This window comes from Cannabis sativa, chromosome 8 (genome assembly GCF_029168945.1).
Source record: "Cannabis sativa cultivar Pink pepper isolate KNU-18-1 chromosome 8, ASM2916894v1, whole genome shotgun sequence".
NCBI lineage: Eukaryota > Viridiplantae > Streptophyta > Magnoliopsida > Rosales > Cannabaceae > Cannabis > Cannabis sativa.
Window position 1 is genome coordinate 32,471,870 of NC_083608.1, and position 19,218 is coordinate 32,491,087.

Genomic DNA, 19,218 nt, shown 5'->3' on the forward strand with positions numbered 1-19,218 from the left:
CAATAGCACCTCAATAACACACAAAAATTTCTACATGTACTGAGTCTAGAATGTTCTTACGACAGTACTATTGACCATAATATCAGCCAATACTAGGTACTCTAATCGTACTGATGTGATAGCGTCAATCAGTACTTAAGCCAAACATACGTTTATCGATATCTAATATAACTCTAACCGCTATTTCAATATAATCTAATAGCCAATCATAAACATCCACGCTAAACATGTAATCACATATATATATCATTATACTAATTTTATCTCGATTCTGAATTCAGGTGTGCCAGTCAACCTGAGTGGAACTGCTACTCAATGGTTTATAGGCCCCTAAGTCACAACATACGCAAAATTAATAAGTGATACGCTAAACTACTTTCCAGGGACTTAACCTTGAAACTAAAAATTTTTATATCGATAACTAGCAAGGTAAGGCCCTAACTATTGAGGAAACACGAGAAAAACTATGAAATGGAAAAGCTACCCATAAAACGGTAGGCCATTTTCAAAAAAAAAAAAAAAGCATGCCATTTTTTTGGGTTCCGCACTAGAAAAAACAGTGTCGTTTTTCACTACAGAAAAACAAAAACTCCCCAAATCAACCTAAAACTTCCCCAAAACTTTCATAAAGCTCCAGAACACATATACATGCCATAATAAACCATTTCCAAGTAATAGAACCTCAAAAATACAAAAATTCTAAAATCTCACTTCTATTCTTACTTGTTATTCTGCATGTGATTAAGGCTGAGCATGGGTTGAGTTGGCCGGGTTGAGACTATTTTAGTGGGCAAACCCAATAAAATCGATTTATTAAATTCTAACCCATTCATTTTTAAATTTTATGTATAATCCAACCCAAACCAACCCAATTATTATGGCTTGGGTTGGGTTACAACCCTTACTTTTCACAACTACAAAAATTTAAATATGAATATGATCACAAATTCATACCTAAATTAAAGAAAAAAAAATTCATACATAAAGCAAAATTGTTCAAAGTTTATTACAGTCATCCAAAATTCAAGTCTTAAAATTGTAAAAAATTTGTCACTCATGAATTGCCTACTGAGCAACTAGACAGTGTCACAGTGACTACAAACTTGAACAAAATAAGGTATAATATTTCCAATGTCATCAATCAAGAACATCAAGTCTTCTCCTTTTGGTAATTCCTTGTCCTCAAGTTCATTGCCTACAATTCAAAACAGAACATTATTCACATTTATGGACAATCTATATAAAACTACTATATATCTTCTATAACTACTAAAAGAAAAACAACAACAACAAAACAAATTGAACATAAATCAATGTGCACCAAAAAATTGAACAAAGTTTGAAGTTAAAAAATATCAACAAATACAAGTAATATGTTAATCAAATCAAAGAGTGAACAAAATACCTTTATTCTAATTGTTCTCAATCAAGCAAAATAACTATAGAGTTTTTCTTTTCTAATTGGCATTTCTAACTTTCTTCTTTGAGCCCAATCTAAAAAAAAAGAAATAAACAATATAACATACAAATATATCTCGTGTATATATATACATCAATAAAATAATCTGAAACTTTTTCTTAAACAACATAAACAATAAGAAAAATTTGATTCCTTTTTACAATAACATAAACAATATAACCAAATCTAATTACAAAATATTACATTACAAATCAAATAAGCATTTAGTAAATCATTATATAAAAAATTGGAAACAAAAGTAAGAAAAATTAAAAATAATTAAATTTGTTTTTTGTTTTTTCTAATAAAATAAAAATAACAAAGGTTTCTAATGAAATAAAAATAACAAAGGAAAAGAGAAACATGGGTGTGGGACTGATTCGTTGTGGTCCTTGACGGATGGAGGTTGTTGTTGAGTGCCAAATGAGAGAGCAAAGAGAGTCATGGGATAGAGTAGCGACGTTGGCCCTTGCTTAAAATTATTCCGGCAAACCAAAAAGAAAATTGAGTGCGATTGCTATTGAGAAAGGTCATCTATAAAACTTCTAGCAAAGGAAAAAAAAACAAAGATTAGAGATATAACGTACCTTATTTGCACCCTTGCTTGAGTTTTTATGGCAGAAAAACTTGTCACTGGTGGTGTGTGTGCGCGTTAGGGAAGGGAAAGTACAAAGTTGATACAAAGAAAGAAAGAGAAAGCGAGGAGGGAGGCGACATCCTTATGTCTACTAGAGTTAGGTAATTCATACAAAAGAGAGAGGGAGAGAGGTTGTGTTAGTTGAACAATAGAAAGTAAGGTGAAGTGAAGGAGGCGGTCTCTTCAGGTTAGGTTTGTTGGAAATATATTTTTACCAGGATCTTAGATCTACTCACAAGTATGTTGTTTAAACACCCTAAATATGAACTTTCTAAAATGATAAATTAAACACATATAAAGTTAAGAAAACCTTACATTGATGCAGCGGAATTAATGTCTCCTTCCACTCAGATCTCTAACCCTTGAATCCTTTCTGTAGCAAAGTATAATCAAGATCTGAGCCCGAATGTCCTTCTTCTTCAAGTTTGATCCTTCACAGTCTTCCAGTCTATGATTGAGTTACTGCTTGCTGTGTGTGGGCACTTACTCTTTCACTAGGGTCGAAATAGATGAAGGAGAAAAGAGGAGAGAGGGTTTCGGCCAGGTATAGAAAGTGGGGAAGGCTCAGTTTTTCTGAAGAGAGAAAATTCTGTCAGATTACTAATGAAAGCATGTTTTGTGACTGAGCCATCACTTTCTATTTATAGGCAACTACTAGGTTTAGGTTATGAATTATTTGACATTAAAATAATTAAAATATTAATTTGAAAAACCTATTTAAGTGGCCGGCCATGGTGTAGTATTGGGCCTCACTTGATTTTGCAGTTTTATCAAATTTTATCTCTATTTTCTCAAAAACGCCAATTTTCCAATTCTAACCTTTTAAATGCCAAAACTAATTATTTAATAACTAAAATAGATTATTAAATAATATTGTCATTTAATTTAATTATTAATTAGACATATAAAGTCCATTAATAAATAAATAAACCTAGAAAACTCTTTTCTTTACAATTTCACCCCTGCTTAGTGAAAATTCATAAAATTAGACATAGTCTAACTTTAGAATTATAATTGATCAATCACGAATCAATTAATGAGTCTTACAAGCAGAATGTTCTCAACTAGAATGGGGACCATGGATCTATATGCTGAGCTTCCAATAAGTGAACTAAATTTACCAAGTAAATTCCTACTTATTAATTCTTCGTTGAATCCACTCTTAGAACTTAGAATTGCACTCTCAGACTTATATAGAGCATATTGTATGTTCCACGATATCAATATACTATCTCATTTAACCATTGTTATAATCTTATTGTGATTTAAAGATCCTCTATATAGATGATCTACATCGAGATGGGATTTCTTTACCGTTCTCACCCCTCAATGTATTTTGCCCCTTAAAACACTTAGCTACCTGTAAATAGTGTTTAGTGATCTAATGATTAGTCAGTTAAACAAGAGCTCATCCATTTACTTCTATTTGCTAAGCTCGAAGGGAATCATCACTTGACTTCTATACACCAGTAGAAGCTATAGATTCCATATTTATGTTCAGCACTCCCACTCAATCATACTATCATGTTCCCAAAATATACGTATCACCCTGACCCAAAAGTAGGCTTAACTAATAAATCAAAGAACATGAATAACACTCCTGAGTTGAGCCTAAGCATATCAGGATTTAGATTCTTTTAATCTTAAGATCAACTACTGATATTGACTTGGAAAGATATGTATAACGGTAAGTTTGTAATATCTTAACTTAGTTGCAATATCGGTCCAGTCCAATGTATACTCCATACATTCGAAACTAGTATACTTTACTAATGTCCTGGAAAGAACATAACACTTACTCCAAGTGTAAGTACACATCATCGCTGATTATCACATTAGTGTAAATCCAGTAACACTGATGAAACAGGGACCAAAACTTTTGATTCATATGATCACAATCACATTCCACTGTGTTGACGATACTGTAATTGTGAATAAACATATGATCTGGATTTAACTGATTTTGTGTGTAAATGTAATAAACATATTTAAACCATTAGCATGTAAATTTCATGCAAACATCAATCACTTCAAATTTCTTATATTGATAACTAATCAGATTGTAAAGAGTTTTATTTAGGGCATAAAACCCAACAAACTCCCACTTGCACTAATATAAAACAAACTGCGCAAATAGGTCAATCTGATGTCTTGATCTTCAGATCAAGTGTAGTATATTTGAATCCACCCAAACATCTGGAAACTAGTTCATAAATACACTTATGAAACATCCTTTACTATATGCTTTACTCATCAAGGGATACTGAAATCTTTACTGTTTTAAAAGTACATCTGAATTAACAGAAGACATATCTCTCATATTTTAAAATATGTAATTGAGATAATACGGTGTAGACTTTTCTTCAGTGATATAACTTTCTGGTATTTTCGAATAGACCAAGTTATAGTTCTTCTCTGGTAGAGCTTGAATTATTATACAATAATTCCTCCACCCCCAAAGTAAGCACCATCTTACAGAATTTCGAAATTAGATGGTGTGATACAAAGACAACTGATACACAGTTCCTTAATATATGACATATAGATCACTTTCATAACTTTCTTGAATATCTTCTAATGTTCCCTATTTGATTACATCTCAGATAGCTCCCACTCAATAGCAGATGTCTGGTTAAATAATACTTTTAACCTCTGATTGTTTAGAGAGTTACCTAGTTGTGACTTTTGTATTAGTCTGAAACTTTAAGTTAAGACTAAGTCATCAACATAGCAGACTAGTATTTTGAAGTGAAAAATACATGCCAGAGATAAAGTAATCAAAATTAAGATACCATAAAATTTTATGAGGATTAAGAATTCTAGGTTCAAGTCATTCAAATGGACTGAACTAGAGTTCTTTATCTTATTCTCATAATTCTGATAAGCTATTCCTATCCATGTGAATGGTTAGATTTGCTTTTCAGTATTGTTCTTAAGTACCTATCACAAGTATCAACCTGATGAAGATGAGTATAGAACTTTAAGATTCTCCCACTCAATTAAGGTAGTGTGAAACTTTAACAAAGAACTTTCAAAGGTATCAAACTTTTACTTGCAACAGTAAAATCGAAATGGAACATACAATCAAGATCAAGAATTTATATTGATAACAGCTAACTCATTATATTACTTCCATGCTTAAACAAGATATGTGTTACATAGGGAATTGTGGAATGGACTCCACCCCTAATAATATACATATAGGGTACTATGGATAACCTCCACCCCTAAGTATATAGAGATTATGATCCACCCCTAAAAGTTGTAAAGATCATGATTCTCTTAGTGTGATAGAGTTTATGTGGAGTTGAATACTATCCAGAGTTCATTAGATATAAAAGATCGTTGAACTGCATAGTTTTCTTAACTTTTCTCCACCCCTATCAGATCATAAGATCCTTTTATTAAACAAATTCTTAATAATTGTATTAGAATGAACAATTATTAATAAACATAGAAATATTTTCTAGTGTTTATATAATATAACTCTATGAAGAGTTGTAAATATTATAGAATTTGCATCAATAATAAAAACACTTACACATACAAACATACAAATATAATGTGGTAATAATTGATGAAGATAAAATTAAATGAAGCTCAATCTCATAAATTGCAATAGTGAATTTCGAAAATTATAAACTTTATTAATAAAAAAAAATGTATTGCAACAATATGAGGAAAACAGGGATAAATATCCCTAACTAAAATTTGAAATCCAAATTGTCTTTAAACTAAAACAATTAATTCAAAATAAATTGAAGAGCTTCATCTTCATCTGGACGATTTCACCCTTGGTCCAGCTTGCTGATCCAACTCATCTGAGTTCAAGTAGCTTGGCCTATAAGAAGAAGAAAACAAATAAACAAAGTTTAGTCCAGAATCATAAATCCAATTGGATAATAATTCACTAAAACTCTTAAAGTTTATTAATGGAAATATCTTGTTTCTTTGCAAGAAGTTTAGGACACTGGGATTTCCAATGACCTTTTTCATTGCAGTAGAAACACTTTCCTTTAAGTGTAGCATCACTAGAAGGAGCAGCCTTTTTATTCTTCATGGCTTTAGTTCGCTTCTTGGTGTTGTTCCACTTCCTCTTCGATTTGGGCTTTGAAGCAGAGGCAACCTTTGCTTCAGGTTTTATCGTCCCATTACCATTCCCAGGATTATGAGGTTTACTCCCTTTCTTCTTGGGTCCTCCAATCAAATTTTCATAAGTTTGAAGGTCATTGACTAATTCATGAAAGTCAATTTCCTTCTTATTCATGACATAATTTGATGTCTATGGTAGAAATGCTGGAGTCGGGCTATTCAAGATAAGACTTACTTGAGTAGCACTGTCCATTTCAGCACCATGATCCTGGGCTTCTTGGAAATAACTAGACATGAGGAGAACATGGTCACGCACGTTTTGATGAGGTTCCATCCGTGCATTAATGTACTTCTTAGTCGCGTCAAAGCGTGACTGAAGTGATGCCTTACCGAATAGCTCATTTAACTTCGTCATAACTTCAGCAGCCTTCTCGGTTTTAGAAAACCGAGTTTTGAGGGTGTCAACCATGCTAGAAAGCATAAAGTATAGAGCTTTGTCATTTGCTTTCTGCCAACGCTCATACTTTTCTTTCACAGCTTTGGAAGCATTGTCCCCAGGCACTTCAGGTGACGGCTCAGTTAAAACAAACAAGACACTTTCTCCTATGAGAGCAATATTAATGTTCTCATTCCATTTATTAAAGTTAGATCCATTCAGCTTGTTTTCAGTCAACAGTGATAACATGGGATTCATTTTGACAAAACAGGATACTACAAAATAATAGAAATCAACAAATAGAAATTAATAATGGTTTAACACAAAATCAATTCAGAAATTATAAGCACATAACAAGTAGGAATGATATGAGAAAATACTTAAAAAATTCAATCCTAAATAATTTCCAAGGTTTTTCAACAAACTGATATCAGTGTCCCGTTTAGGCGAGAGTCAAAGCTACCATCCATTGAATAGAGTTGTCAGCTCATCTAAAATGTTAAACATTCTAGCAACCTTTTATTCGATCAAGATTGGAATCCAGCGTTGTCCCGTTTAGGCGAGAGTCAAGGCTATTCTATCTCATGAGCTTCTACCATTGTTTCGCAATTTGCAAGTCAAATATGGTCGCCACCATTAGGGTGATCTATACCATATAAAACACTTACAAACCACTTATCATGCGAGATTAAACGGTGCGAAATTGCTAATGAACGTTCCTCCATTAGGGAGGATTACTCACTAAAACAAACGCGGTGTAAAACCCACAATGGAGATCGAATATCTTAATAATAATAAAGCTCATTCTTTAGAATGTATTTTTTTTATTATTCTAATAAATAAATCTCATTAAATTCTAAATTAAGAATTAAAATTCAAAAATAAGAATTTAAAATAATATTTATAAAATTATACTTAGATGGTGATTGAAATAAAATTAATTATTTTCATCTTAGTAATAATCTTAAATATAAATATTAAGGAAATTAATTTAAGTTGAATTAAATTAAATAATTAGCAACTTAAAAATTTCCTTTGAGAATATATTTATTGAGTTCGAAAATATAAAGTATATAAAAGAAATATACTATTTTCGAAAATAATAAAATTAGAAAAGTAATACTTCAAGCAAAAATATCACCTATCTAGATTTTCTTTTGACTAGTTAATTCAATTTCTAATAATATATATTTTAAATTAATTTATTTTAAATTAATCAATTAAATGAAAGTTTCATTGATTGAAGTTGGCCCAAGAATTAATTAAAATAAATAATTAATTTACAACTCAATCTATTTTTCAAGATAAAAAAAAATTCGAAAATATTGCATAATTAAAATGCAAATTTTGAAATTGATTAATAAAATAAAGAAAATATATATATATTTTGAAAATTATTTAAATTTTAGTTGAAAAATTAAATTTCAACCTAAAAATAATTTTCTATTTAATTAAGTGTCATGAAAAATCAATAAGTATTTAAGTATCATGATGAAAATCAACTTAGATATTTAGATTTTTCAAGTTAATTAAATGTATTAAATTCAAGAAATAAATAATTAAGTGTAGAGAAGGCTTAATTATTTATTTCTAATTTAATACTAGGAAAAATATACTTAATAAAATTGTACCAAAATTAATTATTTAAATAATTAATTTCACAAAGTATATTATTTTCCTATTTAAATATTAGAAATAATAAGTAGTCTAGAAATTACTATCTAGAAAATATCTTATTTGACCAAGTATCTTTTCAACAAAAATTTGAAAAATATCTAATTTAAGTTATATAGAAAAAATCTAAAACTTAAATAATTTCAAATTTAGATTTAATTAAATATCAAAAATTAAGTTGTAACCACTTAATTTGAAGATATCTTTTTAAGTTAATATTCGAAAAGATATTAACCTAAAAAATATCTAAAATATTCCATTTTAAGTTAATATTCGAAAAGATATTAACTTAAAAAATATCTTAAGAATCTTTAATAACTAATGCCTAGGATTCCTCAACTTAATTTAAATTTAAATAAAATATTCAAATTTAAGTTAGATAAGAAAAATCAGTTGATACAACTAATTTATAACTTAAATAGGAATATTTAATTAAAATAAGCTCCAGAAAGAATCTTAGTTAGTTAAAATTCTATATTTAATTAAATACAAGAAAAATACAAATAGTTTGTCTAGAAATAATATCTAAACTAAAAGTGTTTTTCTTAAAATTAACTTTAAAATATTAAAATGAAAATAAATTTCATATATTTTAAAAGTTAATTATGTTGCTAATTCAATTTTATTAGGTCAAACTAATATAATTAACCTAGTACAGTTATTCAAATCAGGCAAATGGGCCTTCACAATTGGGGTAGTTCATGTGAGGGGGTGCTGGGTTCAGTATGTCGTACCCACTTCTATGACTCCCAACTCTCAGACAAGGCCCAAAAAAGAGGAATTTAACCTTAAAATAAATAACTGTTATTAATTGAATATGCCCAAAAACTAAATGGGCCTAAATAAATTCTATCAAGATCTATGATAATTTATTTTAGCAACAACAACCTATATGCATCTATAATAAAATTAAACACATAGGCTCACACAGGCACACTTTGGATGGGTCCTATCATGTTGCTAGGTCATACACAGATGAAATAAGATTGTAAAATTTACCTGTTACAAATTATTAACTTGACCAAGGGAGCCATCAGATCATTAGATCTGGCAAAAGGTAACCATGGCTATTTGCAATCAAGTAATAATAGGTTTTGAAAACTTACACACAAGCTAAAACCACATACTCCTGCAACAAGGTTAGCTGGATAGTTGGAAGTAGGATTTATTTAATTTTAAATAAATAAATTTCGAAAATAATAAATAATTAAAAAATAATTTTCGAAAAATAAAATTTAAAAATATTTTTTTTAAAAAATAAAAAAAAAATATTTATTTAAATTTCGAAATTATAAAAAAAAAATTAAAATTAAACCTACAATTTTGAAAAATTAGGTTTCAACCAACCTAAATATCATTTCAAAAATTTGCTAACTACTTTTTAAAATTAAATGTTATTTTATAAATAAAAATTAAATAAAAATTAGAAAAGATAAATGAAATATCTTATCAGATTTTAAATTTAATTTAAATAAATAAAATAACAAATTTTAAAAGTTAGCAAAATATCTTACATCTATTTAAAATTACATGATTATAATTATCTTATTTTAAATTTAAATAAGGTCAAATTATTTAAAAAGATTTAATTTAAAATATATATATATATATAAAATCTGACCTTAAATTTAAAAATAAGATAAGATATAATCAAATTTAAAAATAAGATAGATTTTTTTTTTCTAGCAAGAAGATAGATACTAATTCTATTGAAATTCAAATTACACTAATATCTTGAATTAAATTTAAAAAAATATTAAATTAATTCAAAATGATAATTAGAATTGAATTAGGAATAGTAAATCTATTAATACAAAACTACACAAAAAATCAGAAGTTAATTCCATGAAAAAGCATGAAAAATCGAAGAAAAACGAAAAAATTGTGAGCTGTACGGACAGTTTTCGCGATCGCAGGAAAATTTCAGCACAGCCCCGATTTTTTCAAATCTTCAAAAATTCATAACTAATTCAAATAAAATCAAAATTCAGTTCTGTAAAAGGCTAACTTGCTTAATTTTTTCCATACTATCCAATAAAAATAATTCTAGAAACAGAATCGCAATTATTTTTCACGAAAATTTACAAACATGAATCAATCATCAAATAACACTCAATACAACATGATATCATCCAAAAAACAAATAAACAATCGTTTTAAAGTCCAAATTTCATGTAAGTAAATCAATCACCATGGCTCTGAGGCCAGTTGTTGGAAATATATTTTTACCAGGATCTTAGATCTACTCACAAGTATGTTGTTTAAACACCCTAAATATGAACTTTCTAAAACGATAAATTAAACACATATAAAGTTAAGAAAACCTTACATTGATGCAGCGGAATTAATTCTCCTTCCACTCAGATCTCTAACCCTTGAATCCTTTCTGTAGCAGAGTATAATCAAGATCTGAGCCTGAATGCCCTTCTTCTTCAAGTTTGATCCTTCATAGTCTTCCAGTCTATGATTGAGTTACTGCTTGCTGTGTGTGGGCACTTACTCTTTCACTAGGGTCAAAATAGATGAAGGAGAAAAGAGGAGAGAGGGTTTCAGCCAGGTATAGAAAGTGGGGAAGGCTCAGTTTTTCTGAAGAGAAAAATTTCTGTCAGATTACTAACGAAAGCATGTTTTGTGACTGAGCCATCACTTTCTATTTATAGGCAACTACTAGGTTTAGGTTAGGAATTATTTGGCATTAAAATAATGAAAATATTAATTTGAAAAACCTATTTAAGTGGCCGGCCATGGTGTAGTATTGGGCCTCACTTGATTTTGCAGTTTTATCAAATTTTATCTCTATTTTCTCAAAAACGCCAATTTTCCAATTCTAACCTTTTAAATGCCAAAACTAATTATTTAATAACTAAAATAGATTATTAAATAATATTGTCATTTAATTTAAGAGCATTGCTATTAGGCACCAGTGGTGCCTAGCACCTTTGCGACATGTCGCGTTGCGATTGGCTAGCGATACTCCCTAAAAACTATTATATTAAATTATATGGGACCCGATACTTAGTTGTACCAATAGCGATATTGACACATAGGAAGGTGCTAGGCACCACTGGTGCCCTTTAGCATTTCTCTTAATTTAATTATTAATTAGACATATAAAGTCCATTAATAAATAAATAAACCTAGAAAACTCTTTTCTTTACAATTTCACCCCTGCTTAGTGAAAATTCATAAAATTAGACATAGTCTAACTTTAGAATTATAATTGATCAATCACGAATCAATTAATGAGTCTTACAAACAGAATGTTCTCAACTAGAATGGGGACCATGGATCTATATGTTGAGCTTCCAATAAGTGAACCAAATTTACCAAGTAAATTCCTACTTATTAATTCTTCGTTGAATCCACTCTTAGAACTTAGAATTGCACTCTCAGACTTATATAGAGCATATTGTATGTTCCACGATATCAATACACTATCTCATTTAACCATTGTTATAATCTTATTGTGATTTAAAGATCCTCTATATAGATGATCTACATCGAGATGGGATTTCTTTACCGTTCTCACCCCTCAATGTATTTTGCCCCTTAAAACACTTAGCTACCTGTAAATGGTGTTTAGTGATCTAATGATTAGTCAGTTAAACAAGAGCTCATCCATTTACTTCTATTTGCTAAGCTCGAAGGGAATCATCACTTGACTTCTATACACCAGTAGAAGCTATATTTTCCATATTTATGTTCAGCACTCCCACTCAATCATACTATCATGTTCCCAAAATATACGTATCACCCTGACCCAAAAGTAGGCTTAACTAATAAATCAAAGAACATGAATAACACTCCTGAGTTGAGCCTAAGCATATCAGGATTTAGATTCTTTTAATCTTAAGATCAACTACTGATATTGACTTGGAAAGATATGTATAACGGTAAGTTTGTAATATCTTAACTTAGTTGCAATATCGGTCCAGTCCAAAGTATACTCCATACATTCGAAACTAGTATACTTTACTAATGTCCTGGAAAGAACATAACACTTACTCCAAGTGTAAGTACACATCATCGCTGATTATCACATTAGTGTAAATCCAAAAGAATAATCGATGAAACAGGGACGAAAACTTTTGATTCATATGATCACAATCACATTCCACTGTGTTGACGATACTGTAATTGTGAATAAATATATGATCTGGATTTAACTGATTTTGTGTGTAAATGTAATAAACATATTTAAACCATTAGCATGTAAATTTCATGCAAACATCAATCACTTCAAATTTCTTATATTGATAACTAATCAGATTGTAAAGAGTTTTATTTAGGGCATAAAACCCAACAAGGTTAAGGGTTAGAAAAAAAAAGTTATTTATATGGGTAATATATATAAATATATTGACGTGAATAGTGCGACCTGAGTTGGGTTGATTGGGCCACAAATAGCTGAGCTCGTTTTCGTCCAATCCTACACGGGTTGACAAATTTTGCACCCATTTAACTTTCGGCCCACTTTTAAGCAACATGCTCGGCCAATTTTTTTGGTTAGGTTGACCGGGTTGGTCGGCTTAATAGTATAAATGCTCAACCCTACATGTGATGATACCATTGCTATAAATATTTCTAAAAATCTTATTCAGCATTCTCATACAAAATACATTAATATGATGCATCATTTTACTAGAGAACTTGTTGACAACCAAACATTGCAGTTAGAATATGTTGATACTAAAAAACAATTGATTGCTATTTTCACTAAGGCCCTAGATTTAAGTCGGTTTGACTCCCTCAGAAAATCTTTGGGGATTTGCATTGTCTAATTTTTCTTTCATTTCTATAGTTTGTACAAAAAATTTGAGTAGTTCTTATCTTGCATCTATCTTTCTTTCATTCTTGGTTGACAAAACATGCATATGCTTTTTGGTGATAATTAGCTTAGTGTCTTCTCTTCTTTAAAATTTTGAGATTGGGTTAAAAGATTTGAGTTACTTATATATGTGCGATAGGGATAAATTAAAAATTTAATATAGAGCAATTTTTGTTTTAATTTTTTGTCAAGCTCTTTGCTGGAATGGAGCTACCCATATTGAGGTGTGAAAGCCTTCTTTTGAGTAAGCTGAAACTTGATAATTAGGAGTTGTGAAGAGGATGCACTACCATAGAAAAGGGCTACTTTCAGTATGGTGTGACAACATCTGGTTTTGGGTTTAAACTGAAAATGGAAAAAAAAAAAAAAAAAAACATGCCAATGACAATGATCTCATTTTCACTGCAGACACTAATGTCTAACAAGTGTGTACAATTTTGTAAGTCTCCTCTACTAAAATAAAAAAAAAAATCATGGTTCACATTTTATGTAACTTGTCTATTTTTTCTCAATATCTAGTAAGTATGGTTTGTATTTAAGATACTAATTTCTTATCATTTTTGAAAGCATAACATGATTATTTGTCCCTTTTATGAAATAAAGAAAGATGCATATGTTTTAGAATAACTTGATTTTTGTATAAAATATTTTAGTTTTTTTGTTTTACTATTTTTGAAAAAAAAAAAGTGTGGGGGGTGGGGAGGGGGTTGTGTGGCTTGAATTGCGGGCTAAGAAAAATTAGTCTTTTGTCTTTTTTTTGGTAAGTATTAACATGTGCTTTAATTGGTAAATTTTTAATGAGTTTTCTCTTGAAATTTAATTGTTGATCATGATTGATTCTTCATATGTTAATTAATATTTTTGGGAACTCTTAGTTTAATTGCTTATTTGTTTCTCTTTTTTTTTTTTTTTTTTTTTATTTTACTTTTCATGTGCTAAAAAAAAAGGTGATTTTCTTTTTTAAGGGGTAAAGGTTAGTTATTTATTTTAGTTTCTTTTTTTTTTTTTCAATTTTAAATTGGTTTCCTTTCATCTCATTATTTATACCAATTTATTTTCTCTTTATTTATTTCTCTTTTTGTGTTTTGTTGAACTTGCTTTGGTTTCTTTTTGACCCTTATAGATAAACAAAAAGGAGAGTAATTTGAATTTTAATTTGGGTTGTATACTCAACTGTCTCGGGAGAGTTAATATTTATGTTTGTGTTAAACTTTAGTTAAAGTTAACTTTTTTTTTTTGTTTAATGTTGTGCTTCTCAGGGAGAGTTTATATATTTGTTTTACTAATTTTGTTTTGCAGGTTCTTTTTAATTAAAAATATTTTAATTATCTAAAGTATCAAAAGGGGAGATTGTAAAGTCTTTTTTTGACAAATTAGTTGACAAAATATTTATTCATTAATTTGTATTTTTTTTAGCAATTTAATTAATTTTTAGTGCGTTAAATTCGTGCATATAATTGCTCCTTTCTTTTATGGAAAGATCTTTTCTCAGCTAGTTGCATTTGTTTGGCAATCTTTTCTTGCAAGAGAAAAAATTCTCTTTATGGAAAGTTGCCTATTTTTATAAATCTTGACTTTTTCTTTTTCTAATTGATTATTTCGGTTTTGTCATGATTTTAGCATATCAAATAATCTTTATTTGGCAAGTATTGGAGATCCAATTATAATCTGATGCAATTTTGATATTGTAAATGTTTCCAGAGTTGTTATGTTCTATAAATTGGACTTAGAGAGCAACAAAATGATTCTAACCTCTACTAGCTTCATTTTTTCATATTTTCATCTTTGTGAGGAGAGTTTCTTTTGTAAAACCTAGAGTGTTCGGCTAGGTTTTAGTGTTTGTTTTGTTCTTATACTATTTGTAGAATTGGTTGAAGAACTTGTTTGAACAAGCATGGGTCTTCGGGAGAAGACTTTTCCAAGTCTCATTTCGGAAGAAAGTGAACATATATCTTCGGGAGAAGATTTGTTTGAGTCTTATTTTAGGAGAAAATAACCACACATCAATAGTGGAAGAGAGTTCACTACTTGGTGCGTTTCAGAGATCAGATTAGCAAGGTAGATTACAAATGGTTACATCAAATCACTAGAGGGAGTCTAAATTTATTTTAAATCAATTGTTTTGATAATCTGTGATACTTTACTAATAATTTTATTCTCTATGTGTGACCCATGGACTAGAATTGTTTAAAAGAATACTAATACTACACATAATTCAAGTTTTTAAATTCTACACTATTTATTTCTGTTTCTGTTTTGCATCTGCAAATTTGTATACTGCATTAACAAATTTTCAAAGTGTAACAGCTGTATTTTAATTACTGAAATTTAATAAATATATTGGCATTGACAGAATAATAGTGATACATCGCCTCTGGATTGTCCTGGTAAGTACACTTCAAGGAAAGGCCCTAAGGTAGAAAGGGTCTATAACTTGAAAGACATTCCACGATTATGAACCATACAAAAACCAGTCCAAGTGGTTTACGCAAGTTAATAGGTAGGTTAATATAATCTGAACCGTGAAGAAGACATATATATGAAGCATGATTAAAAAATGATAATAATAATAAAGAAAAAAAAAAAAAACAAAGTTATCGATAATAACATGTACATAAAATTTGTTTCAAAGAAAATGCTTCCAGTTAAGTCATTTTCCATTCGAATAACCAAAAACTAAGGAGGCTTTGGTTGGGAGGAATGAAAATATAGGAAGAGAAATGGGAATGGAAATAGGAATGGAATAAAATTTAAAATGAATAAAAAAAATGATAAAAAAATCATTAATTTTTTTTTCTTATTACATTGGAATGGTCATTCCTTTTTTTTTTAAAATAGAATAGTCATTCCACCAAAATGGTGGAAAAAACATTCCATTGGAATGCCATTCCAATACTTTAAAATGCAACCAAACAAAGGAATTGAATGAAAATTATTTCCATTCCATTCCATTTCATTACCTCCAACCAAACGCCACCTAAAGAGATGTTTAGTTAGAGCTAATAAAATAGAATAGAATGGAAATAATTTTTATTTCATTCCTTCGTTTGGTTGCATTTGACATTCCAATAGAATGCTCTTTCTACCATTTTGGTAGAATGACTATTCTATCTTAAAAAGAAATGAAAGACCATTCCAATGTAAGAGAAAAAATTTAATAATTTTTTTATCAATTTTTTTTAAATTTTAAATTTTATTTCATTCCAATCTTATTTCTATTCCTATTGCTATTCAATATATGACAAGATCATAAAAAATACTCCAACTGAAAGTACTGCGATATCAATCAGCTAATTATAAATTCAAACACACTAGAAAACCGTAGCATGTTTATTTGATCACATCAAGTTTCAAGTTGAGATCATAAAAACAAAAGAGAACAGAATCTATTTTACATGAATTTGGAAAGAAAAATAAATAAATAACCAGAATTGAGCTGAGAAAGCAGATAATAATATCAACTAATGGCACATAGGGAAAATAGAAAATGTACTATACATATTTCATATTTGTTTAGGGAAAAAGGAAAGCGGCACAATATTAAGCCGCTTTGAAAGAGAATTACAGAACAGCATGAAGTATTAAAAACATTCTCACACAGAAGGTGACCTTGAAGCCAAGCTACTATCTCTTCCAAGTCTTGAAACACTCCTGCCACCCTTCGGAGTAGCAAGCACGGGGCTTGAACCCCTGTAACTAGCACGAAGTGTTTCATCAACAGAAGATGAATTCTTTCCAATTGCATTCCTCACAAACTTCTGTGCAGCAGACGAAAGTGCCCGTACACTGGGACTGGCACTGCCACCTCTAACGGGAGACGGCAATGGAGGCTTTTTAAACATTTTTGACCTCTCTCTCAGCTTGCGTGCAGCATCCCTCGATAGTGAATGTGCTTTCTCATCTCTTACAGCCGGGCAAGGAATACTGTAATGCGGCCCATCGCCATTTCCCCCAATATCAATTGGGGTGTCCTCATCATCCAACCTCAACGGTGTTCCTTCAATTTCACCCCATGTAATAAACGGAGATTCATCAACCCCAGGGGCGGGTGAAGGAGTCCTAACAAAGTTATAACCATTATCTGCTTTCTTAGCAGATTCTATATAAAATGGATTTGGGGTTTTCCTCAAATCATCCAAATCATACTTCTTCGTCTTATCACCTGTTCTATCCATGGGAACTGGAGTTGAACCAGCAACAGGAGTGTAAAGCACTTCAATACTACCATCATCTCTGGGCCTAGTATCCATCATTTTACCATGAAATCTTGTGTTGGGACGATTGATCTCCTTCTCTAAGGCCTTCATTCTAACAGCCCGTTCCTCCTCCGTCAAAGGGGCTTCACCCCGATCAGCCGGATGGTACATTAGCAGATTCTTCGCAGTATACTTCCAACTCTCCAATGTACTAGGCGGCTGATCAGAAGTCCCATATCCATCCGTAATTCTATTCCTCTTGGCATCCTCAATGGCCTGAACATCTTCCTTTTCTCCTTCCGTTAAATACTCATACCTTTCCTTCCTCTTCCGATTCACCTTCTCCAAAATCTTCGAAAAACTCTCATTGTCCTCACTCGTATACCGCCTAAAAAACTCATCCAGAGACAAACTAACGTCAACCCCACCATCACCACCCTCCCCAGGCTCGCCGCCATCGAGCGAAACCCTATTAAGGAAACCCGGTGTTTTGGGGGTTTTCCCATCTAATTCATCGAAAGGAGTAAAATTTCGCATAAAAGTGGAACCAGGAGTTTGAGTTTTTCCATCAGTGTTACGAATACTCACCTTGTTTCCACGGCGCTCAATAATCTTCAACTGTGCATCTCGAAGTTGAACAGGATCGCCGGTCTTGATGGCCTCCAACCAGTCGAGACGATCTCGAAGCTTCGAGATATCAGGAAAGAAGTCACGCTCTATAATCTTCTCAATGGCAGCGACATACGAGTCTTCGTCGAGAACCCTTTCCCCGTTAGGTCTGGAACCGGAAGGAGTACTGGAGGAAGAAGGGGCTGAAGTTGAAAGGCGTGAATTCGATGAAGGTGAAGGCGATGAAATATGGCGAGGAGAATGACCCGGCGAGTGAAGCATGGTCGATAATGGGTAGAATTGGGGTTAGGGTTTCGCAGCCTAATCGCAGTGGGAACAGAAATTGGAATTGGGGGAATTATTTTTCCCTTTTCAGGAATATAAAGTGATGTACACGCTGTAGCCTTAATTCGATTTTCTCAATGAAGTCGGTGGCTGCTTGCACATCATAAGAGGTTTTTTTTTTTTTTTTTAATGAAGAATAAATTTGAAAAATTTTAAATTTTTTTTTTCACATTATTTTATCTCAATTTCACTAATTATTTATAACTTAAATGTTGTTTTTTTTTTTCGACGGTGACTCACTTAATATAACTCATTTATTTAGTAAATTTAGACTTTCAAGAACTAACTTATATGTATGTAGAGAGTAATAATTTATATTCACATTAAATATTTCATACTCACGTGCTAATATTTTATATTTAAATTAGATATCGTCTTATTATATATTATCACTACAATAAAATTTATCAATAGCCGCAATATAATTAGCGATGGACAAAATTCGCCCCTAATAGTAGTAGCATTAGCGACGGAACCAGAGTTTGCCGCTAATTCTACTTATTTATTTTTTTTTAAAAAAAAAACTATTAGCGGTAGACTCCATCGCTAATAGTAGTAGCGGCGAGTCCCACCGCTAATAATATTAAAAAAATAATCGTTAAAATTATTAACGGTAAGGCATTCACAACAGTCTCGCTGCTAATAATTGTATATATATCCAATCCCGACTTTCGATACCTATTTCAGTACTTTATTTTTGCTCGTAAGCTCTTTTAGACATAGTCAATTTTGTGAGTTCAATCTATGCCATTTAAAATGTCACGTTGTCGTGAGGTATAAAAACTCAATGATTGTGCTAAAGAATTAAATGTCTCAAGCATACGATTAATTATAGAATTTTTTATTACATACAAACACATACGTCATGATAAGATACAATTTATTTAAGATTTAGTTCATAAAAATAATAATAATTTTTTTTATAGAATTTGTTATAAATAA

At 30.6% G+C, this 19,218-nt stretch overlaps 1 protein-coding gene and 1 long non-coding RNA gene across 2 annotated transcripts; both read right to left on the minus strand.

The window, feature by feature from the left end:
• Positions 1-781: 781 nt before the first annotated feature.
• Positions 782-2,316, minus strand: LOC115704940 (uncharacterized). The gene is made up of 2 exons (XR_009684111.1): positions 2,047-2,316; positions 782-1,931 (listed from the first exon to the last, which is right to left on the minus strand). It is a non-coding gene; the product is annotated as an uncharacterized LOC115704940 (long non-coding RNA).
• Positions 2,317-16,438: 14,122 nt separating this feature from the next.
• On the minus strand, positions 16,439-18,444 carry LOC133030253 (uncharacterized). Its single transcript, XM_061102796.1, has one exon. The coding sequence runs from the start codon at positions 18,211-18,213 to the stop codon at positions 16,720-16,722; it is 1,494 nt and encodes a 497-aa protein (XP_060958779.1). The 5' UTR covers positions 18,214-18,444; the 3' UTR covers positions 16,439-16,719.
• Positions 18,445-19,218: the final 774 nt, after the last annotated feature.